Raw genomic sequence first — 25,594 nt, forward strand, 5'->3', positions numbered from 1 at the left:
CCTGACTGGTCATTCAGTGTGTTTTAGTTCTGCTGCATCACAAAAAGGCCGTGTGTCTGTGTTTATTTGGTCCTCGGGTCCAAAGGACATCCTCCGGCCTGGGGGGGGCGGGGGGGGGGGGATTGTACATTCGGATTGGGTCACATTGTTAGTGAGCGCTGCAGCCTCTCACGCTGTGAACAACAACACTTGCCAGAGCTTTGCTGTAAATGGCGCTGTGCTACGGCTCATTAGCTCATCTCCTGATGGACGTCATGTGTGGACGGACACGCTGGAAACGGCCTCCACATGGAGATACGTCTCCTCTGCACAAGCATTGAAGAGAATGACGTGTTTGAGATACGATCCTCTGCAGGATGAAGACGATCCCTTATCGCTGTGTTTACATGCTACATGCTACATGCTACCTGCTACCTGCTACCTGCTTCCTACAAACAGGCGGAGATATTAAGCAAATTTTTTTACCATCAATATTCTTCAAATGTTTTAAATGGATTCCTTTTAGAAACCACTGAACCAGATGCAGGAGGTTATTGACACACTTTCCTGAGGTAGCCATAGCTGAGGTCTGTAAATAGAAGATAACCTAATTAGTCAGGCCGAGTTATCAGAAGAATTAATGGCTTTCTATTAAATGTAAATTTATTGGAGCAATGCATGTGTTTGAAGAAGACTGTGTCCACACAAGATGATTCCTCACTGCGCACCTTCTGACCTCAACCTCCCAACTCACAGGTATCCCACCTTCCCATCGACCAGGAAGCACCTCACAGCATCTCCGTCCCCGGCCTCCTGGAGACGATGAGCGTGAGGAACAACCTGATGACCCTGGTCATGAACACCTCAGAATACTGACACCCCCATTCTCTCATATTCTTAAATTAAAACATAGGACTTTCATCCAGGCCAAGAATTAAAAGAGAGAATATTATTTCTGCAGTGAGGTACACGTGTGAGGTGGTTCCTGCAGTGAGGACCTGGACTGAAGGCCCACCTGCAGAGCAGCTTATTCCCAGGGTGCACTGGGGCTGACAACGGGTCGCCGGGTTGCTCCAGTAGGTGATTAAACCGTCCCTGGACACATCGGAATTCGTCCTCTTCTCGTGGTGCTTCCAGTGTTAAGCTGAATTAAAAATGCCATCGTATTACTGACTCCTCAAGCAAAACTAATCTTAAGTGATTTCTTCTGCTGGATCCACCTCACGCTGTTCACCCAATCACCTCCTTTATGAGCAGTGATGAAGGAGCTAAGTGCTCTCTGGACTGAACAATGGAGGCCCTTTGTGAGGGGAACGTCGTGTTAGGACAGAATCCAGGGTCCAAAGTGTGCTTCACATGTACGTTATATGTGAGCAGAGCCTCATGGTCTGTTTGACCCAACCAGAGGAGCTAAGGCCCCTCGTTATCCTCTTCACTCCTGAGAACCAGGTCCATATGAAGTCCCAGAAGTCCTCATCCTGCTGTTACAGCCTTTTCATAGACCTAGTTTTTTCTTCTCGTCGAAGGGTCTCAGAGCCTCAGATGGACTTTAGAGGACCTTCACTAATGCAGATTTTGAGGTTCTCGGATAGGTCTCCTCTGGGTACCTTGAGGAGAACTTCTGGGTATCTGTGCCCCCTCAAAGGGAACTGAGGTTAAAACGACCCCGGAGACGAAGTGAAGCTGAAGAAGAAGTTTCTTTACTGGTCACAAGGGTGACACAAGGAGCATCTGACCTCTGGGGAGGACGTGTGAGACGATTAGAGGAAGCTGGGGGAACCAGGCAGGTGAGCAGGATGAGTGCAACCACACACACACACACACACACAGATAGACGCACTATGAAACGGGATGTTACACGTTTTCTACACCACTTTATGGATGTACGTCTGGACCTTGTCAGCAGGTCATACGATCCAGATGTTTCCTAGTTGACGTCCGTGTGTCACGCCGTGCACTTTGCCCTCTGTGTGCGCTTTGTGTGCGCTTTGTGTGCGCTTTTTGTGCGCTTTGCGTGCGCTTTGCGTGCTTTGGGAGCGCTCGGCGTCAGCTGACAGCGTCTGTGAGCGAGGCCTCGGCTCCTCCAGCTAACAAAGGGAAATGTGCTTGTGAGTGGACTGTTATTCAGGTCTCAGCGTCTCCACGGTAACACCCACCTACATCTGCTCTTTAAATGTCAAGCTACTCCACATTCCCTCCGTCTCGTTGGCCCGTACCTGCAAAAAATGTGTTCCGTTAAAACCTTTCAAGTGAAGAGATTTTCACAATGGCCTGTCAATCACCTGATTGATTAATCAGTCTTTTTCTACACTAAACAGCTCTCAAAGGAGACCAATCAGAGCAGCTTGCGAGAGACACTCCCCCCAAGTCCCAGTGCTTTGGAGGTCTCTAATCAATGCGTTGACAGATGTGCATGATCGATATCTGCAAAGACGAAAGACCGCAGAGACTGTTGGACAGGAGGGACCTGGAGGAGCCTTGAAGGTCTTCTCCTCCAGCTGTGGACGCTCAGTAGGAGGCGGCCAGGTGTGTCCCACAGGATCACCTGCGTGGAGGTGGTCAAAGGCTCTTGCAACGTTCATTCATGAGCACAAAGGTCAGGAGAACAGGAGGTTCAGGAGGTCAGAGACCTGCTTCGGGCTTTTGGTTCCAACGGAGGATTTTATTATGTAACAGTCATTTAAAAGTATGTTTTCCTAGAAACTGGTCAAGGGTACAAGATCGTAACTTAAGAGGAGACGTGTCGCACACTCACAGACACACACACATAGATCCATGGCTGAGAGGGAGGTCCTTATCAAGGCTCTCTGTGCTCTACAGCCACGACATGAAGATTACGATCTGCACTGAAGCCAGTGTGTGTCTGTGTGCGTGTGTCTGTATCTGTGCACGTGTGTGTGTGTGTGTCTGTGTGTGGTTGTGTGCGTGCGTGCGTGCGTGTGTGTGTGTGTGTGTGCGTGTGTGTGTGTGTGTGTGTGTGTGCGTGCGTGCGTGCGTGCGCGTGCGTGCGTGCGTGCGTGCGTGTGTGTGTGTGTGGTTGAGCGGGGACATCAGACGTGTCCACTGTGACTTTTGTAAATGTCTCTGTGGATCAGAGTCCATAAATGCAGCTAAAAGACAAAGGAAAGGACACAGACACCAGTTAGAAATACTGCAAATATATAAATATATATAAATTGCAATACTTCCATCAGTCCTTTAGTTATATATTGGTTATTGTGGGATTCCTTTCTATTCATCATCTTCTTGAGCAGTTTGTGACGCTTATTGTTTTTGTGGAGTGAAGAACTTCCTCATGGCTGCATTTCATATTTGATCCTGTGAACAAGCATTAAGTCGTGTTATTATTATGAAATATGGATTCAATGGACCACATGTTTAATCAATAATGTACCAGAATCCAAACGGATGCTTTGAGCCTCTCATTTACTGAACTTCATATTGGTATTAAAATGAGCTCGGCTTGACATTCCTTCATGCTAATGCTGTGTGTGTGTGTGTGTGTGTGTGTGTGTGTGTGTGTGTGTGTGTGTGTGTGTGTGTGTGTGTGTCTGTGTGTGTGTTGTGCGCTGTAGGCACGTGGCTCTCTGTGGGGGGGGGGAAGGACACAGCAGGCTGCCGGCGGTCTCTCCTCACAGCTGATGTCTGATACTCTTCCTCTCAGGCTCTTCCTCGGCTGCCACGTCGGATCAATGCTCTTTTCTTCTTTCTTACATATTTCTTATTACTGTCAATAGATTCAAAGTGACTTACAACAAGTGCATTTCAACCATGAGGATACAAACGCAGAAGAACGAGACGTCTTCAATCTGACTGACTGCAGCACGCGGTGGCTTCAGGGGTCAGGGGTCAACGCACACCGGAAGGAAACAAAGCTCCTAAAATAATTAATTTCATGAATCTTAGCCACAATAATCACTTAAATTAACATGTTAGTTTAATTAGATGATCCGACCTTGTAGAATCAGCATTGTTGTCTAAACCGGAAACATCCAGAGTCACCGTGTCATGTGACCTGAGTCCAACAGGACAGAGGTCAGAGTTTACCTGCAGTCTCAATCCGTTTCACTTCATTTTGTCACGGTTTGGGTCCTCTTCCTGTTTTATTTTGTAGTTTTCATGTCTCTTGTGTTCCTGGGTAACTTCACTTTCTGCCTTGTCCCGTGATTGCCTGAGTGTTTCCACCTGTGTCTAATCACCTGCACCTCCCTTGTGTATTTAAGCCCTGTGTGCCAGTTGTCCTTGGTCGCGTCATTGTCTACATGTCAGTATTCAAGTAAGTCAAGTCAAGTCTGTTTCACGTTTCATGTTTCCAGGTCCCTGTTTTTTGTCTTTTTTGTTTTCTCCTCCTTCCTCCCCTTTTTTGGTTGGAGTGATTTTGATTTAGTTTTTTGACAATTAAAGTCTTTTTATTTTCTCCTTACTCTGCGTTTGAGTCCTCCCTTGCCCTCGCACCAGCCGTACTGACACATTTCGGTTCCTTGAAGAAAACAGTTCAAATCGTGTTGCTATGGCAACTAATGCTTGCAAACTGACTTGGGCTAGCTGCCGTGCTAGCTGCCGTGCTAGCTGCCAGGCTAGCTGCCAGGCTAGCTGCCGTGCTAATTCTGATTGGCTGCTTTCTTGGAGGTGTGTCTAGATATTTTATATTATTGATCACTAACAAATAAATGATACGGTCAATGAAACTTACATTGATGATTAAACAAGACCGACATACATGAGTATATACAGTATATATATTATATAAAATTTAAAATCGATCATGTAATGACGTATGTGTCTAAGAATTCCCTCAAATAGAATCAAATACATAGATAGCATTATTTTACGTATGATGTGAACATTGTGGAAGAAGGTAGAAGAACCGTGAAGAACACCTGAAGCTGCTGTTAGAAGCATCCACTTTAATCCCCATTAATGAGCCTATTCTTGTAAAGTGTATTATGCAACTGGAGCCCATCATAATACCCGAGGCCCAAATGTCACGACCCACGGACTCACGGGCTGACGACCTCGTTGCTGGGGGGGGCAGCGGCTTTATTCCAAAGTAATGCATTAATATTAGATCTTATTAATACGATGAATCAGTGCACGTCGTCAATGTCCTTCTTGGCCAAATCTCACCTTCAAACTTATCAGTGTGTTTGTGTTTAAATATGAGACAAACCATCCCGTTTTTATTATTATTATTAATAGAGTCATGTGAGGATGTAATCAGACTCTTAACGTCCTTCAGGATCAGTTTAAATATCCAGGTCTCCTCAGAAGAGACTTCCTGTGTGAGCCTCTAGCAGACAAGACACTGAAATATGTGCACATATATGTATATATACGTATAGACAGTAGAGAACATATATGTATATATACGTATAGACAGTAGAGAACATATATGTATATATACGTATAGACAGTAGAGAACATATATGTATATATACACATATGTTTTCTACTGTCATCACCTGTGTTCCTCTCGTTGTAACCTTCGTCATACCACGCCGTCACGGTTTGATTGACAGCTGTGGGAGCGACAGGGCTCCTAGGAGGCACCCGGGGGTGCAGCTCCTCAATAATGAATGAGCTTTATTGAGCTTTTACCTCCACTTCCCTAGAGGGCCTCCTCCTTTCCTCCCTCCTTTCCTCATCCTTTCCTCCCTTCCTTCCTTCCTTCCTTCCTCTCCCCTCACCCCAAACTATGAAAGCTCCAATAAATGAACCTCACCCTGAGATTTAATTACTGAGCACTTTTTCTGGAGACTCAGACGCTTCGATAAAGTGAATTAAACGAAACGCTGCGTCCCGTGTTTTTACTCACAATCAAGTTCATCATTATTCATTCATTTCATTTTCACATTTTCATTGCAACAGGGGCTTCATCTTGCATGTTGTGCTCCAGCTGCCAGACCAGGTCTTCACATCAAAATAAAACTTGATTGATTGTGTTTTGTCCTCGTGGGGGGGGGGGGGGGGGGGGGTCCTGGTCGGCTGCGTTCAGACTCCTCTGGACCTTCGGCCCCTCTGGGGGCCGAGGACCTCACGGAGACTTGGTGGTAGTTGACCTGCCCACAATGCACCTGGGCGGGTTCAGGCCCCGGGGCGGTGGTTGTCCACCTGCTGCCTGTCTCTCCACATCAGCTCACAAGCTGCAGCTTCATGGGACTCGTCTTTGTTTCATCGTCTTACGCTTGGCGTCGGCTTCCCTGTTGTTGTTGTTGTTGTTGTTTTTTTAACTTTCTGACCAATTGACCGACGGAACCTTTGGGGCCAGTAAAATATGTTGTATTCACAGCGCACAGCTCTGCTCTGATTGGTCGCTGAGACTTGATCTTTAACTGATTTCATAACAGCTGACGTTGCTTCTGATTGATGGAAGCCTTTACACAGTGCATCACTTTGTGTCACCATGACAACCTGATGTCGCCTCCATCTCAGTCTCACCCCCCCCCCCCCCCCCTTGTTGCCCTCGGGGAGTTTCTGTCCTTCAGAGGTCACCTGCCCCAGAGGCTGCTGCTCTGCTGGTGGAACCTGTTTCAGGGACGTTGACTTCCTGCAGATTTCACCTCTTCTTCAGAGCAAAAAGTCACGAGTCGATGGATCTTTTTCACTTCATCTTTTGGGGACATGGTGCGTTCTTCTTTGTTACGTTTATTATATGTTAGTTTGTTTAAATCCTTGAGGTTCTCATCTCCGGTTGTCGGTTGGAACCTCTGATCCACAACGGTTTCACCAAACTGAATCAATTCCACAGAAAACCAGCCTGATTTTAAATACGAGGACAACAGCGTCACCTTCTCCTGTCTGAGCCCAAAGGCGCCGGTGGGTGAGTGGGGATCAGGTCGTGCTCCAATCAGAGGGTTGTTGCTTTGATCCCAGGTCCGGTTAACCTGCACTTAACCCCAGCATCGCTCCTCTACCTGTGACTACTGTGTGTGAATGTTACCACACACAGTGACACCTGCCCACTGTGTGTGGTAAGGTCCTGTCATTAGTGTATGAATGGGTGAATGGTCCTGTCATCAGTGTATGAATGGGTGAATGGTCTTGTCATCAGTGTATGAATGGGTGAGTGATGTCATGTAGTGTTAAAGCGCTATGAGTGGTCAGAAGACTAGAAGAGCCCTGTACAAATCTATTTTACCTCAGCAGAACCAGGCTCCTGACCTGAGGGACTCTGGATCTTCTCCATGGGCAACGACATAAACACCAAAAAGTGTGTGAGTAACAGGAGGGGGGGGGGGTCATGTGAATAGACACACACACACACACAGAAAGGGAGTAGGGCGGTGAGTGAACAGACCAAGTATAGAGCCCTGCGCGCGCGCACACACACACACGCGCGCTCTCTCTCTCTCCTTGTAGCAGAGGGGTGGGGGAAGGCGACGGGGAGGAATGAGGAAGGAGTGGTGCGCGCTGCGGGTCCGCTGATGCAGCTCCGGTCACCCGATCCTACAGGTCGAGTCCGCTGCGTGGGAATCCGGACTCCTCCGCCTCTCCTTCGTGCGTCTCGCCGCGTGGACGCGCTGCCCGGCTGCTGTATAAGAGCAAGCTGCGTGTGCGTTACAGCGCTTACTACGGCGCACCTCCGCTCCTCCTCCTCCTCCTCCTCCTCCTCCTCCTCGTCCTGCTAGTAGAGCCGGAGACCGGCTTCCAATCACCGGGAACACTCGGCATTAAAAGGTAGGATTTCAGTTTTCTGGGTGCATAAAGATGTCCACTGCTGTTGGGGGGGTCTGTGCCTTTATCTGCCCGGTTGTTTTTATGAATGCATTTTCGGAGGGAGGGGGGACGGGGACGGGAGGGAAAGGGGCCGGTGTCGCCTCACGGAGCCCCCGGTTGGAGACTTGGAAGCACCACGCGTCTTATGTTGAGACGAGCCGCCCCCCCCCCCCCCCCTCTGTCTCGGGGCGCGGTGTGGAGGGGGCTTTGTAAATTGTTTCCATTCGGAGGAGAAACCGGTTTTGCGGAGGCTGCTTCCTTTTCCTTCAGGGTCTGTACTCCTATTTATTTATTTGCCCTTCACGCCCCCCCCGTCCCCCAGTCCTCCCGCCCCCCCCCCCCCCCTCTACACGTTTAAACCCGACCTGCCTCGTTGGTTTCTATGACCATCAGCATTACGGATTCAGGGCACGTTCCGGTTTCCACGTTCGCACCCGTTTTACAGGCGGTCATTGTAGAAGTTGGGGGTGGGCGGGGGGGAGGGGGGCATGAGGTGCGGGGGGGGCTACTTCCCCTTAGAGACGGCGCGTTTAAAGCACATTGAGAGCCGCATTTGCGCATTTCTGCACGTCTCCATCCTCCTCCAGGCGCGCGCCGCCGGGCTGATGGAGAAGCGCTTCTTCTGGTTCTGCGGACCGCAGCGCGCTGCATGTCGGGTAGAAAGCCGAGCCTTGCTCACTTTGAATGGGTTTCAATATCAGAACCGGTTCCGTTGGGCTTCCGGTCTTAAACTTGAACTCCGAGCAGAGACCCGATAAGATGACAGCGGAGCTCCACACACCAGTCACTGTATAGAACATCGGAGGAGGAGGAGGATGAGGAGGAGATAGAGGAGGAGGAGATGATGGAGGAGGAGGAGATGATGGAGGAGGAGGAGGAGGAGGAGGATGAGGCAACCGTCGGCGTGCAGACCAGGTTCCATCGGGTTCCATCGGGTTCCATCGGGTTCCATCGGGTTCCGGTTCAGCTCCGGGGCAGGAACCAGAGGAACCGCAGCTCATCCTCTGTGGACTCTCCATCAAATATTCATCTCCGGCTTCCGGCCGTGGTGGAGCGGGTGGTGCACCTGATGGAGGCTTCAGGACCATCGCATGAACCAGCCCGTGCGCATCATGCGCACTGCGTGCCACAAAGTCTGCTCTTTTTGCTTCTTGCTGTAACGTTCATCACGTTTATTAGTGGGCCGTTGTGCGCGTGTCATGTGCGCGTGTTCAATAGACACTGAGACACGAAGCTTGTTTTTCAGCCATTGACCAGTGGAGACGGGTTGTTCCCACGGAGGTGGACCTTCACTCGTTGACAGTAAACAGGCTCCTCCATGATGGGGGGGGGGGGGGGGTTCAGGTCTCCTGCCGCTGTGAAGAGAATCATGGAGAAAAGGCAGAGAGGGTTTCTGGTTGTGAAAATTCTTTCAATGACACTCGGTCGGATCACCTGCACGCTACTCACCTGTAGCTTCTCTGATTGGTCGATATCTCCCTGTCAATCAAGTCCTTGAGTAAATACCTGAGTATCTGTCACCTGTTGTCAGGCAGAAGAGTAACGATACAAAGTTAAGTTTGTAAAATAACTATTATTACTAATAACTATTATGTAAAAGTACGTTGTATAAATACACATATTTTGTTTATTAATGATGGTTACAAGTTTCTTTAAAGAAGTACGTTTTGCAAAATAACACTTTTTAACGTAAAATAAGTGCTTATTACGTTAAATAACTACTTACGTTGCATAACCCGTGTACAAGGCATCGGTTAATTACATAAGTTGCGTAACAAAAGTGATGTAAAAAAAGGTTGCCGTGGTTACTCAGGGCACACAAGCAGGTTCCTCTGGATGGAGATCCTGTTTTTACATGTTTGATTCCTTCACCCTGATGGGTGTCTCCTCAGACCCCCCACTTCCTGAGAAGATGAATCCATATGAATCATCGTGGATGAGTTTCAGGAGGAAACAAACCGCTGTCAGAGGGATTCACACCAGTTTAATTAAAGATATTCATATCATATCATAGTACAAACACATATAATGCTGCGTGGAACCAGGTAAACACAGTCAAATGTTACCTGCATTACTTTACCTCCATCAGCCGTGTTTACAGGAAATATGAGCCAACAATGAATCCAACACAACACAGAGGCCTCCGAACAACCACCAACAACCCCCCCCCCCCCCAAGCCCCCCCCCCCATGGGCTCAGTGATACAATATGGATGAATCCAAACAAGGTTACATGCTACTCAGAGAGCCTCTTTCTGCAGTCCCTCACTTCGTTGTCCTGAGAAGTGGAAAGACAACAATACAGTAGGATTAGAGGGGAGCAACCATCCAGGTGGTGACGCTGCAGCTAACAAAGTAACACCTTAGACGCAACATTTTAGCTTTTAGCTCGGTGGAAAAAACCCGTAAATCCCACAAACGATGCTTTTGAGGCAACGCGAGGTTTCAGGTGGAACAAAACCCCCGAACTGTTTCATTATTGCACAATAACGTCGAGCCTCTCGTTCCTTATCCCCTTCTCATTGTTTTACATTTAGATTACTTTCTTTCTTTTCATATCTACTGGTGTTGAAATCATTTCAGCCGGTGTCCCACATGTCCTCTCCTGTCTCTCACCTCTGGCTGCTGCCTTCAGAGGCCCCTGAGGGCCGAGCGCAGGGAGCAGCTGGCCTCAGTGCAGTGGATGCTCTGGATTCTGCCCCCCGGGGAGGACGCAGAGGTCCAGTGTCTGTTTCAGCTGTTTTTGTGTTCTGTTTCTTCTGAAATGGAGCCGGGTTTGTCCGGTCATAACTCACAGGGGGGTAGAAACCTGATAGTTAAAGTATCCTAAATGAGGGGCGGTGCCTCTCCAGTGTTGGCACTGCTCCTCAGGGTTCATAAGATCAAGAACCTGTGAGTGACATCACAACAACCTCGTCCACAAAGAACCGGAGGCATAAATTGACAGTTCTGCACTTTATTAGACTCGGCCTCTCTTGGATGTGAAGTTGTGCAGGTGAATCACAGCGAGATGACAGTTTGAGCTCATCTTCATAACGCCGACTCAATTCATGATCCATTAGAGAAGAATTGTCTGTTTCTGCAAATTAAGACATCAAACGTCTACGAGGAGCTTTATTCATTGGTGCATAAGTAGAACCAAGAGGAACGGACCACTAAACCAACAGACGGAGCGCGCCTCTAACTCCACAGCTCCTTAAGTAAAAGGCACCAAAGCACACTGAATTATTGAATTATTGATCGCTCTAAAATACCCCGCAAAGACGTGTGGCGAGGAGCTTCTGGGGGGCGTGGGGGGGTCGGGACCTGAGTGCACTCCGCTCAGCTCAAATTAAGTAGATGTGTAATTTTATTTTGGAATTGATTTGACTCAGATCCTCACGGAGCAGGCGGCGCAGTGGGAGCCATTACGCCTCCGTGGCCAAACGCCACTTCCTGTCGGCGCGGTGCGAGACCTGTCGAAGGAACGCCGTTAGCTTAGATCAGGCTCTGTGACTGATGGGAAGGGCTCCATGGAGCTAAGCATGCTGGGTAAATTGTGCTGCGTCTGCATTCCAAGACCATCAAGGATTCCTTTGGCCAAGGGATGGTTGGTGGGAGAAGCTGGTTTCTTATTGATGATCTGATTGGAAGGTACCTGCAGTGGTTTTTCAGACTCGTCAGCTCAGCAAACATCTCATCTGAAGCGTTCTGTGTTTTTAAGGTTCTCGGCGGGTCAAAGGTCTCCACAGAGGACCCGAGAGTGTTTGAGGTTTCACTGCTAGTTTAGTTAAAGAAGCAATGAAGATCACCAGTGACACAAATAAGGCTGTTACTTGTACGTGTCCTTCTCGGGGAATCGAACATCTAACCCTTCCATCAGACTGGTCTAATCCGAGTCCTCTGCTTTCCCTCCAAAGGTCCAGCGTCCTTGCTGATCATCTCCTCTTGGTACCGGTCCGGACGCCGTCATGGGTCTCACAGACCGCCCCTCCCTCATGTCGCCCGCCAGGAGGTTGGCCGTCGTCGCGGCGATCCTCCTCCTGCAGCTCCATCCCTCTTCAGCTGGCGCCCCCGCCGAGCAGAACTTGGGCGGCTCCGTCTCCGCGGTGTCCAATAACAAAACCGAATGCAGCAAGCCCGAGCAGTGCGCCAAGGGGGTGGTCCTTCCCATCTGGGAGCCGCAGAACCCGTCGTTCGGGGACAAAGTGGCCCGGGCCACGGTGTACTTCGTGGCCCTGGCCTACATGTTTCTGGGCGTGTCCATCATCGCGGACCGCTTCATGGCCTCCATCGAGGTCATCACGTCGCAGGAGAAGGAGATCACCATCAAGAAGCCCAACGGGGAGACCAGCACCACCACCGTGCGCATCTGGAACGAGACCGTCTCCAACCTCACCCTCATGGCCCTGGGCTCCTCGGCCCCCGAGATCCTGCTGTCGGTCATAGAGGTCATAGGTCACGGGTTTGAAGCCGGCACGCTGGGCCCGTCCACCATCGTGGGCTCCGCCGCCTTCAACATGTTCATCATCATCGGGCTGTGCGTGTACGTGGTGCCGGACGGCGAGGTGAGGAAGGTCAAGCACTTGCGCGTCTTCTTCGTCACGGCCAGCTGGAGCATCTTCGCCTACATCTGGCTCTACCTGATCCTGTCCGTCATCTCGCCCGGCGTGGTGCAGGTGTGGGAGGGGCTGCTCACCTTGTTCTTCTTCCCCATCTGCGTTCTGTTTGCCTGGGTGGCCGACCGCCGCCTGCTGTTCTACAAGTACGTGTACAAGCGCTACCGCACGGGCAAGCAGCGCGGCATGATCATCGAGACCGAGGGGGACCGCCCGCTTCCCTCCAAGGTACGTTCACCCCCCGAAACAGGCCTCATCTCCTCGGGATTCATAAAAAAGAAGACCCGTCCACCCAGGAGATCCTGTGTGAACAATATTACTGCAAACACTCAGACTGTCTTAAGTAGCCTCACTTTTTAATTTCCTCTTCTGTTTGCCATCCGCTGCATTGTGTGATGCATCTAATTACTCTTTGAGTTTTGTGGCGTACGGTGCATTTACACTCAGGAAGAGATCCGGTTTCTCCCTTTTAATTATATTATTATTATATTCATCTCAACTTGTGGCTGAATGAAATCACTGGTTCAAACCCTGAGGGGAAGGACCATTCATTTAAAAGTTTGAAATTGCCGTCGTGCTTCTCGAGCCGAACGATCGTTCACAATGAAACTGTTAAAAAAAGCTTTCAATGAACACGAGAACGAGGCCTCTGCTCACCCCGAGAAAAGGTCATTCTGATATTTCTAATCACGCACGCATTTATCCTCAGGCCTGTTTACTTCAGCATTCGCAGCAATGACCGCAACAAATGATGTGCAGTCGTTGGTCGACGTCCTGTGAACACTTCTTCTCTCAGCCTGAGTCCATATTCATGAACGTTGAGGTGATTTACTCCAGAGCCTTGAGTTCTGGTCCTCTTCCTCACGCAGGTGGACATCGAGATGGACGGGAAGATGCTCAACTCTCACGGAGTCGACTTCCTGGACGGCTCGCTGGGTTTGGACATCGACGAGAAGGACCTGGAAGAGGATGAGACCCGGAGAGACATGGCCAAGATCCTGAAGGAGCTGAAGCAGAAGCACCCGGACAAGGAGGTGAGGTGTGGTGGGGGGTGGAGGAGGGAGGGGGGGGGGGTGGATAGGAGGACATGGAGCCACAGAAATCACTCTTTCTATTGGCTTCAGCAGCCTCTCAGATTAAAGGGAGGAGGATACGTTGGTCAAAAGGAGTTATTAAAAATAACAGAGCGAGCATTAAAATCCACATTCCTAAACAACAAGATGTTTTATTGCTGTCAAATGTAAATGAAGACGCTGGAAGGATAAAAAGAAATACAAACTTAGTAGAGAATGAAAGAAAATGCCTTAAATAAAGAAAACTATGAATACTGCTGTAAATAGAGAAATACATTGACAGTGCCTTGTATAAATATATATATAATAATAAAAGCTTAAAAAGTAAAATCAGGATGTCTCTTCACTTCGACTCCGTCAGATTGCAGACTTTTATTTTAAAATACAAACAACAACAACATCTCTACTCATCAACTACTCATCGGCCCTCCTGCTGAGATGTTCTTCTATACGCTCATATTCTCCTTGTAATACTGTCGTTAAAGCAACAGAACGGACTCATCTCAGACTCACCAGCGTTTCCATCGGTTACTACGGGCAACCAGGGAAGAGTTGGAGGGGGCATGATGGGACACGGGACATGTTTTAATGAAATGTTTACAGCCGCTCTTTGACGGTTCCTGATGTCCAGCGTCGGCCATCTGGCGCTCCAAACGTGTTGAAGACCTTTTCCCACCGTGTCTGTGTCCTCCCACCAGGTGGAACAACTCATCGAGCTCGCCAACTACCAAGTCCTGAGCCAGCAGCAGAAGAGCCGCGCCTTCTACCGCTGCCAGGCCACCCGGCTGATGACGGGCGCCGGCAACATCCTCAAGAAACACGCCGCCGATCAGGCGCGAAAGGCCGTCAGCATGCAGGAGGTGCGCTCCGACGTGGCCGACAACGACCCCGTCTCCAGGATCTTCTTCGAGCCCTGCTCCTACCAGTGCCTGGAGAACTGCGGCACGGTGGCGGTGAACGTGGTGCGGCGCGGCGGCGACTTGGGCAAGACCATTTCCGTGGACTACCGGACAGAAGACGGCACGGCCAACGCCGGCTCGGACTACGAGTTCACGGAGGGCGTGGTGGTCTTCAAGGCCGGCGAGAGCGCCAAGGAGATCCGCGTGGGGATCATCGACGACGACATCTTCGAAGAGGACGAAAACTTCCTGATCCACCTCTCCAACGTGAAGGTGCTGACCTCCGAAGGGGAGGAGCCTGAGGACGGCGAGTCGGCCAACCACGTGGACTCCGTAGCGTGCCTCGGCCTGCCCGCCACGGCCACAGTCACCATCTTCGACGACGACCACGCCGGCATCTTCACCTTTGAGGAGCCCGTGTTCCATGTGAGCGAAAGCGTGGGCACCATGGAGGTGAAGGTGCTGAGGACGTCGGGGGCTCGCGGCGTGGTCATGCTGCCCTATAAGACGGTGGAGGGGACGGCGCGGGGCAGTGGCGAGGACTTCGAGGATATCCACGGCGTCCTGGAGTTCCAGAACGACGAGATCTTGTGAGTAAGAATTTATTTGTGCAGATGTTTGTCTGTTGTGATGATTTATTGTTGTTCACGCTACTCGCCAGTGTGATGATGTGATGGTGTGATGATGTGATGATGTGATGATGTGATGATGTGATGATGTGATGGTGTGATGGTGTGATGATGTGATGATGCTGATGCTGTGATGATGTGATGATGTGCTGATGCTGAAGATGCTGATTGTGTGATGATGCTGATTGTGTGATGGTGTGAGCGTGGTGTGGTGGTCACAATCAACTACCCCCCCCCCCCCTGTTTACCTGTCTCTACTTTCTACTTCTGTCTCCTTCTGGCTGAAGTCCTTCTGGTCTCTGTGGGTTCTAGAGATTCAATGGATCTGATGAAGCTGCAAAGACTGGGTGGAGATGGGGGGGTGGAGGGAATTGTGCAAAAGCAACATGAAATTTCTTGTTGCTTGTATCTTCTTCATCTTCACACCACTAGCGACGATGAGGATGAAGCTTCCGTATGGATTGGTGTTGTCTCATAACGAGTGGCATGGAGTGTTGAAGCTGCTCAGCGCCTTGAACCCCCCCCCTCGCTCCCACAGGAGATCATCCAAGCTTCTCCAAACACTCGCCTCCCTCTCAGATGATGATGATCTCTGGCTCCATGCGAGGCTTCAGGGGGAGAACTGCTGCTAATTTTGTGATATGGGCCCACATTAAAGAAGACTAGGTTCAGATATGCAGGGGGGGGGCTCAGCCTGATTTCAGCTGGCAGCCATCGTTTGTCTTAGAAACATGAAGTTTGTGTGTGTTGTGTTTGTGGTGAGCACTGAGGGGGGGGTCGCTGTCTCAGTCTCAGGTGGACGTTTCTTCTGCTTCGGGTCTGCTGGCCGCCTCGTTCAGCCCGAGGGAAGTTCTCATGTAGTCGTTGGACTAAGTGGGTTTTAATAATGTCCAAATCAAATGATGGACTGTCCTCCCGCCTGCTGTGGTAACTCACTGTGTGTGTGTGTCCCTGGATTCTGGTGTGTGTGTGTGTGTTTCCTGGGAAAAGACCAGAGGTGGAGTAGAATGACTGTTAACTCACACTTCTCTCAAGTGGAGCATGTAGGAAGAGGCCATTTTGTAACCAGAAATCACTTTGACTCCCACGCAGCGTCCTTTACGGCCCCCAGGGAAGAAATGTCGCCTTTTTGTTCTTTCACATCGCTGCAAATCACAGAGACGTATCACAGAGACGTGTCATAGAGACGTATCACAGAGACGTATCACAGAGACGTATCACAGAGACGTATCACAGAGACGTATCACAGAGACGTATCACGGAGACGTATCACAGAGACGTATCACAGAGACGTATCACAGAGACGTGTCATAGAGACGTATCACGGAGACGTGTCACAGAGACGTATCACAGAGACGTGTCATAGAGACGTATCACAGAGACGTATCACAGAGACGTATCACAGAGACGTATCACGGAGACGTATCACAGAGACGTATCACAGAGACGTGTCATTGAGACGTATCACGGAGACGTATCACGGAGACGTATCACGGAGACGTATCACAGAGACGTGTCATAGAGACGTATCACAGAGACGTATCACAGAGACGTATCACAGAGACGTATCACAGAGACGTATCACGGAGACGTATCACAGAGACGTATCACAGAGACGTATCACAGAGACGTGTCATAGAGACGTATCACGGAGACGTATCACAGAGACGTATCACAGAGACGTGTCATAGAGACGTATCACGGAGACGTGTCATAGAGACGTATCACGGAGACGTATCACAGAGACGTATCACAGAGACGTGTCATAGAGACGTATCACAGAGACGTGTCATAGAGACGTATCACAGAGACGTATCACAGAGACGTATCACAGAGACGTGTCATAGAGACGTATCACGGAGACGTATCACAGAGACGTATCACAGAGACGTGTCATAGAGACGTATCACGGAGACGTATCACAGACACGTATTACAGAGACGTATCACGGAGACGTATCACAGAGACGTATCACGGAGACGTATCACAGAGACGTATCACAGAGACGTATCACGGAGACGTATCACGGAGACGTATCACAGACACGTATTACAGAGACGTATCACAGAGACGTGTCATAGAGACGTATCACGGAGACGTATCACGGAGACGTATCACGGAGACGTATCACAGAGACGTATCACAGAGACGTATCACGGAGACGTATCACAGAGACGTGTCATAGAGACGTATCACGGAGACGTATCACAGAGACGTATCACAGAGACGTATCACAGAGACGTATCACAGAGACGTATCACAGAGACGTATCACAGACACGGATCACAGACGTATCACAGAGACGTATCACAGAGACGTATCACAGAGACGTATCACGGAGACGTATCACGGAGACGTATCACAGACACGTATTACAGAGACGTATCACAGAGACGTGTCATAGAGACGTATCACGGAGACGTATCACGGAGACGTATCACGGAGACGTATCACAGAGACGTATCACAGAGACGTATCACGGAGACGTATCACAGAGACGTGTCATAGAGACGTATCACGGAGACGTATCACAGAGACGTATCACAGAGACGTATCACGGAGACGTATCACAGAGACGTGTCATAGAGACGTATCACGGAGACGTATCACAGAGACGTATCACAGAGACGTATCACAGACACGGATCACAGAGACGTATCACAGAGACGTATCACAGAGACGTATCACAGAGACGTATCACAGAGACGTATCACAGAGACGTATCACAGAGACGTATCACAGACACGGATCACAGAGACGTATCACAGAGACGTATCACAGAGACGTATCACAGAGACGTATCACGGAGACGTATCACGGAGACGTATCACAGACACGTATTACAGAGACGTATCACAGAGACGTGTCATAGAGACGTATCACGGAGACGTATCACGGAGACGTATCACGGAGACGTATCACGGAGACGTATCACAGAGACGTATCACAGAGACGTATCACGGAGACGTATCACAGAGACGTATCACAGAGACGTATCACAGAGACGTATCACGGAGACGTATCACAGAGACGTGTCATAGAGACGTATCACGGAGACGTATCACAGAGACGTATCACAGAGACGTATCACAGAGACGTATCACAGAGACGTATCACGGAGACGTATCACAGAGACGTGTCATAGAGACGTATCACAGAGACGTATCACAGACACGGATCACAGAGACGTATCACAGAGACGTATCACAGACATGTATCACAGTGAACTATAACCGTATATCTAATGCTGTGTGTCTAGCTAGTGAGTCTGTGGTATAAAAGTCACTTCTAACATGTTAAATGCTACATGCATGCTTCCAGGCTTCAGCTGGATGGAGCGTTGTGGAGAATATGGAGCGAGTTGCAGATACATTGAGGCGATGAACGTGGTTTTGCTGTTGACACACATTTACCTACATATATATATATATATATATATAAGATATATATATATATATTGTCCCACATAAGATTGAAGTGCCGCTGAGCCCTGAGTACGTCCCTACAGGGACCAGCAGAGGACGTCTTCACTGATCCACATAAGACGGCCTCCGGGCTGATTCTACCCTGATTGTGCTCCTCTGATGAAGCGACGGAGGAGGACGGGTGGATGCTCAGTCAGACGGGGGGGCGAGGGGGGGGGGGGGGGGGGGGGGGGTTAAACCTCTTAAAGTTTCCCTCTTCCTTTGTTGCCTTACATTGATGCAGTTTGTCTCCGTATGAAGAGTGTGTGGCTCGGCTCCTGTGTACTGAGAGATGGAAAGGTGTGTGTGTGTGTGTGTGTGTGTGTGTGTGTGTGTGCGTGCGTGTGTGTGTGTGTGTGTGTGTCTGTGTGTGTGTACTCTGTTGTCCACCTTTTCAGCCTCCTGTTTATTTGGAGTTTTTGCTGCACAGAGATAATATCGTTGAGGTCAAAACAGCAGCGAAACAAACGGACCCCTGGGGGGCACAACCCAGAACACACACAACTGTTTAACCCTGTGAAGATGTACAAATACACACACTCCCACAAACATGCAGCCAATTATGCAGCTGCCATAAACAGACAGCCAGAAGAGAAACATGGTACGGTCGACAATCAAATTAGTCTCCCCCCTCCCACACACACACACACACACACACACACACACCAGGGCTGTGTTTGAAAAATTGTTTGAATATTTGCTTTTAAAAAGTGCATATATTTGAGTATATTCATATTTCTGGTTGCTACGTCACGTTCCTCGTTGAAGTCCACAGGTTGGACAACCAGGCAGAACTACTTGTATAAGTTTAATTATGTTTAACAACATCTTACCTACACAAAAATAAATAAATTAACTAATGGTTGCGATTCTTGTCCCAAACATGTCAGACTTCATCCAGTGGTTGAAACCTTTTCTTAACATGAATGAAGTTAACAGCAAATAATCAAAGCAGTGCACGAAGCTGTTGCTTCTAGTCTATTTTATTCATACAGTATAAAGGCAGTACAGCAGCCCCCCCCCCCCCCGCAAAGACAGTCGTGCCACTGTTGTGTTTTTTTGCTGTTTGTTACATTTGAATATTAATTTTCACATTTTAATATCTGTCTTTAACAACTATTCGATGAATATTCAAATAAAGAATATTCATTGACAGCCTTAATGTACATACACTAGATGGTAATGAGCCATGCAGAGGTTTGTAAGTCACATGATTTAAACACACACACACACACCGTCGTTCTGTGAGAGCAGCATCAGTGAAAAGAACTGAATTAATTAGCTGAAGATAACAAGTGAGTCACATCTTTTCTGTTGTAGGACAGATTATTAAAAGTGTGTGTGTGTGTGTGTGTACACACACACACACACACACACACATAGAGGTTGTGCTCATAAGGTGTGAAGGTTGTGTTCTCATGTTACAGAGTACATGGTAATAACACCTCTCTTGGCAGAAGACCCACACTTGTTACTGTGTGTGTGTGTGTGTGTGTGTGTGTGTGTGTGTGTGTGTGTGTGTGTGTGTGCGTGTGTGTGTGTGTACAAACTGATCTTTGGTTAAGTATCATATCAGACTACCTTCTCACCCACGAGGAGAAGTGAGGCACTTCAGGGTGCGTTTGTTTTAAACACCTAAAGATGAATTCAATCTCCAGTGGCATCAATGAGCTGTTTCTCTTTCTGGGGGATGTTTTTTTTTAAGTACAGCTGATTACAGTAACAAAGAGGGGGGAGGAGAAGGGAGGGAGGAGAAGGGAGCGCAGGCCGACAGCTTGACAAATGAGCCCTAACCAGCTGCCTGCACCAAACGCCATCGCCGTGGCAACCGTTGGGATGGAGAGGGAGAAGACGTGAGGGCAGATATACACATAGACGCACAGTACAGATATCCCTTAATGCCGTGGTCACATGACCCGGGGGCTGTGACACTGATGGCTTGCTGGGACGTGATGAGGAAAATACCCCCCCCCCCCCCTCATCTGAGAGACTCCTGCTGCCTGAAGAAAGGCAGGGAAACCCCAACCCTCAGTGGAAACAACTAAAGGCTCAAACATGAGCACGATTACACATTCTGTAATGAGGTGTTAACCCCCCCTGCTCCCCGCTCTGTGTCCACTTCCTGAGGTTCAGCTTTGTCTGATTAATGGTCACATGACCCGTGGTCCCAGATGAATCAACAGTGATGTCATATCTCCACCGAGGAGATCGGAAAGTTTTTAACACATTCTGGTGGCGAGACAAAAGCATTTCTCACTGGGTCGAGATTGTTGAGGATGAAGATGAAGAAAAGGAAGATAGGATGAGGACGGTGTTGAGGATGATGAGGATAAGGACAATGTGTGTGCGTGTGTGCGTGTGTGTGTGTGTGTGTGTGTGGGTGTGTGCGTGTGTGTGTGTGCGTGTGTGTGTGTGTGTGTGTTGTTAGTCGTTGTGAGGAGACGGGATGAAAGCTTTGTTCATATTATTCCTTCTTAAGTGCTGTAATGTGAGTTGTTATTCATTCATAAACCGATCAAACCTCCCAGTGGAGCAAATAAGAAAGAAAGTGTTTTCATTCTACTCCCAAAGGCTCTTCTAAAGAGCTCCTCTGCTGTATTTCTTATTCTTCACCCCCCCCGATGTAGAGAAGTTCAGCATGAGCCACTGTAAATTCAAACCTCTGCATGTAGTAACATCATCATAAAGGGAACTGAAACACATTTAAGGAATGAACCTGCTGATGTTTTTATTTTCTTCACGTTGACCAGACAACTTTTACTTTGAAGGCAAGTCACTTCCTGCTTCTCTCCTGTGGCCACTTAATAGTCGTTGGTTGGTGATGATAACATTTCATTTCCTTTCATCCTCTGACCCATCAGTGGGTGTTCAGGATCTGACTGTGCAGGGCCCCTCAAGGCCGCTAAAGACCCCCCCGGAGACCTCCTAGGCTCCTAGAGGTCCCTCAAGACCTCTGAAGGCCTCTAAAGGCCCCTGAAGGCCTCTAAAGGCCCCCTAAAGACTACAGTTTCCTGAAAGAGCCCATCACTGCTGTTGCTCTGATAAGTGGGTTGAGTGAATGAAGAGAAGCTGTTGTGGGAGAAGTAAAGATAGAATTGGTGGTAGACCTGAAGGTAGACCTAAATGTTGAATGAATCAGCAGACCTTCATGGAATGTAGATGGTGGATGTTGTAGGAGAAGAGCAACTCTTTCCTGTTGGAGAATCCTCTCGTAGGTTTAGTCCATCCACAGCATTCATAACTTTACTCTCATTCACTGCTGAGGGAACGTTTGGTTAATGAGAACCGAGCTGATGAGCTTGTGGTCCAGGTCTCTGCCTGAGGCTGCAGTCACGAAGCTCCCGATGGCTTTATACAAAAAACGAAGGCGGGAGAATGAGCTTTCCAGCAGAGTGATGAACTGCTTCTGTGAAGTGTTCATTGTGTGATGACATGGTGAGGGTCGATTCATGGGATTCAGGTGACCTCACTCCTACTCACTGTGCTTCCTCATGAAGACCACGGACCACATGCTGGAGACTCGCACACGTTAGAACATCAGATTCAAACATTACGAAATGACCTTTTGATTCAAGCCAAACCATCAGATTGAACTCAATCCCGTCTACTTGATGCTGATGAAGCACCACTGCATCACATTTGTGTGTGTGTGTGTGTGTGTGTGCATGTATACGCTTTGTTATCTTTCTGTCACTGATCAGCTTGTAGCTCAAGTGGAGTGGAAGCAAACATCTCCCCATCGTGCCCTCATGGTCCATCCTGCAGAGCATCTGAGTGTGTGTCTGTGTGTGTCTGTCTGTCTGTGTGTGTGTGTGTGTGTGTGTGTGTGTGTGTGTGTGTGTACGTCGGTCATGAATCATGCACCAGTCTCTCAGTCGGGCTCCTGTGGGACTCGACCCCAAAGAGTTCTCCCGCGATCCCAGGAATGCGAGCATCATTGTGGGAATCCGCTCGCCGACCTGGAATGTCGGCGTGGGGCTTCACCTCCACGTCTGGTTGCCATCGGAGACCAGAGCTCTGTCGAGGCTCCGTTTTAAAAGACGACATGTTAAACGATTAAAGTTAACAAACTAAAAGGATCTGAGATCTTTTTTCAACAGTCAACTTTTAACAGTCAACAAAACTACACCGTTTTACTACCTTACATGTCCTTGAGCTGACTTACAATAAGAACATTTAAACCATAAGGAAACAAACTCAGAAGAACAAAATTCATCAAATAGTAGTTTCATCTCAGTCCTCAAACGCATCGCATGAGAAAAGCACAATAAAACTAAAACAAAAGCATTGAACTCATCCAAAACATTTTACTCATTTAAAATATTGCACAGAATAATCGTTTCGCTTTAATTCCTTAATAAATATTAAATACACTACAACTATGAAGCCCAACAGTCATGTGACCATAAATCAGAGGAACTTGAACAAGAGCCCAGAACACGACGTGCTGAATATGAGCGATTAAAACCCAAAAGTCATCATTTAATGGTGAATAAACAGAATGTTTAACATGTTTGTCCAAAGCTGCTATGAGTCAAGCACAGAAATATCAGAGAGACATCGTCCCTCCGTCAGCAGGTTGTCTTCATGCTGGAGTCCTCAGTGATATCCCACAATGCACTGGTGACCTGGGTGAAGATCTATGAGTTCACATGCTGCTCTTCATACTTCACGTGGTCTCACACACAGTGAGTCTGTACATTCTCTGCCGTCTCCACGGCGATTGGAGGAAGGCATTCTGAAGAGGTCCAGTAACTAGTGACTATGGTAACTCGTAACCATGGTAACCAGTGCTGGAGGACCGACGCTAGCGAGCAGGAGGGTTTCTGTTGAATGATGAAGCGAGCAGACTCCTGCTGAGGTCATTATTTATACAGAAGCATGATGATGGGGGGGGGGGGGGTCTCCTTCCAGGCCAACGCTGGATGTGGGCTATCAGATGATCCGACTCCCATGATGCAGCAGAGGACCAGAGACCTCAGGCTCTCTCTCCTTCATCTGCTCTCTTGCATCTTCCTGTTCCTACAGTAGATCCTTACAGAAGGCTCCATCATGGAGGCCGATTAAGGCCCCTAACATCTCTGCTTTTGGGCTTTTGGTCCTCAGTGATGCTTCAACAAAGGCAATCAATGATGCCCGTGATAGAAGGCCACTGAGGCACAGCTCGGTTAAAGCTCCATTCAGGCAGCCCACAAGGGACAAACCTCTCCAGATGCTCCTCCTAGGACGGCCGGCGCTGCACCCTCCACCCAACGGGGGTCCCGTGACTGTGAGTTACTTGTTGGGGGCTGAACCTCGACTTTTTCTCTTCTTGGGAGGGCTTCAGAGCCGCCATGTTTCCCTCCTCCTCCCTTTGCGGCGATGCTAGCGAGAGCCGCATGCTTAGTGTTTCAGTCACATGACTTCAGAGGAGGCCTCTGCTCTGGTTTAAAATATGAACTCATGTGAAATTTGACTCTTTGCTGTCCTGCTGGACAGGTGGAAGGAGCTCTGTGATGACATCAGGACCACAGAGAGCCTTTACATCTTCAGACTAAACCTCCACTAAAACACTAACACACTGTAGACCTTAAACGGGACTTCTAATGGATCTGATCTATAACCTGTTGTGCATCTGCTTATTTGATTAAATTACACTTTGTCGTTTCCTTAAGGTTGAAATGCTCTTATTGTAAGTCACTGTGGATAAAAGCCTCAGATGAATGACATGGGATGTGATGTAATGTAAATTAGAATCGAGGGAGCCAAAGAAAAAGAAGAAAGCCTCCTTCATCCTGGGATGTTTCCCCCTGGATCAGAGGGGGGGGGGGCTCTGACCCGGTGAGGAGGGGGTTTAGTATGCGTTGTGGCTGAGAATATTTATTTAAAAACCACCAATGAAGAAGTGAATGAAGGGAGGGAGGCTTCTAGAAATAAATCCACTTTGCCTTTAATCACATAGAAGTAATAAAGTTCTCATGTTTGCTGTTTGATGCTCAGCATCAGATTAGATACACTAGATATGATGAGTGGTGATGGTCAGGTGATGTGTGTTTGTGTGTGTGTGTCACCTCTAAGCCATTACCAAACCCTCCATTACACTCTCGTCCTGCCTCCAGTGGATTGTCAAACGTTTCATGAGCGGCACACACACGCACACAACTTACACAAATGGTCAAACTCTATGGCTCGTTTTTAATTAATCACAGTGTAGTGATTCCTACTGAAAGTTTGTTTTTATTTATTCATCCTTCCTGCACATTACACTTACATTACACATTAATCGTTACATGTTACACATTACACGTTACACCTTACACATTACACGTTACACATTAATCAATACATGTTACATGTTACACATTACATGTTACACATTACTCGTTACATGTTACATGTTACACATTACATGTTACACATTACACGTTACACCTTACACATTACACATTAATCGTTACATGTTACACGTTACACATTACACGTTACACCTTACACGTTACACATTAATCGTTACATGTTAAACGTTACACATTACACCTTACTCATTACTCATTACACATTACACATTACACATTACTCATTACACATTACACGTCACACGTTACCCGTTACATGTTACACATTACACGTTACACATTACCCGTTACATGTTACACATTACATGTTACATGTTACACATTACACGTTACACTTTACTCATTACACGTTACACATTACACATTACACGTTACACATTACTCATTACACATTACACATTACACATTACACATTACTCGTTACACATTACACGTTACACATTACACATTACATGTTACACATTACACATTACACGTTACATGTTACACGTTACACGTTACATGTTACACATTACACGTTACACATTACCCGTTACATGTTACACATTACATGTTACATGTTATACATTATACGTTACACTTTACACATTACACGTTACACATTACACATTACTCATTACACATTACACATTACACATTACACATTACTCGTTACACATTACACATTACTCGTTACACATTACACGTTACACATTACTCATTACACATTACACATTACACATTACTCATTACACATTACACGTCACACGTTACCCGTTACATGTTACACATTACACGTTACACATTACCCGTTACATGTTACACATTACATGTTACATGTTACACATTACACGTTACACTTTACTCATTACACGTTACACATTACACATTACACGTTACACATTACTCATTACACATTACAC

At 48.0% G+C, this 25,594-nt stretch overlaps 1 protein-coding gene across 2 annotated transcripts in view; it reads left to right on the forward strand.

Moving 5' to 3' along the window:
• Positions 1-7,247: 7,247 nt before the first annotated feature.
• Positions 7,248-25,594, forward strand: part of slc8a1b (solute carrier family 8 member 1b) — a 56,850-nt gene continuing 38,503 nt past the window's right edge. The window contains exons 1-4 of one of the 2 annotated variants that reach the window (XM_037465355.2): positions 7,248-7,656; positions 11,594-12,520; positions 13,162-13,326; positions 14,064-14,854. In XM_037465355.2, the coding sequence (XP_037321252.2) occupies positions 11,645-12,520; positions 13,162-13,326; positions 14,064-14,854 (1,832 nt within the window). In that variant the 5' untranslated portion in view covers positions 7,248-7,656; positions 11,594-11,644. The remainder of the gene's footprint in view (positions 7,657-11,593; positions 12,521-13,161; positions 13,327-14,063; positions 14,855-25,594) is intronic. The other variant, XM_037465354.2, reaches the window with a different exon arrangement.

This window comes from Pungitius pungitius, chromosome 13, assembly GCF_949316345.1.
Source record: "Pungitius pungitius chromosome 13, fPunPun2.1, whole genome shotgun sequence".
NCBI classification, from domain to species: Eukaryota; Metazoa; Chordata; class Actinopteri; order Perciformes; family Gasterosteidae; genus Pungitius; species Pungitius pungitius.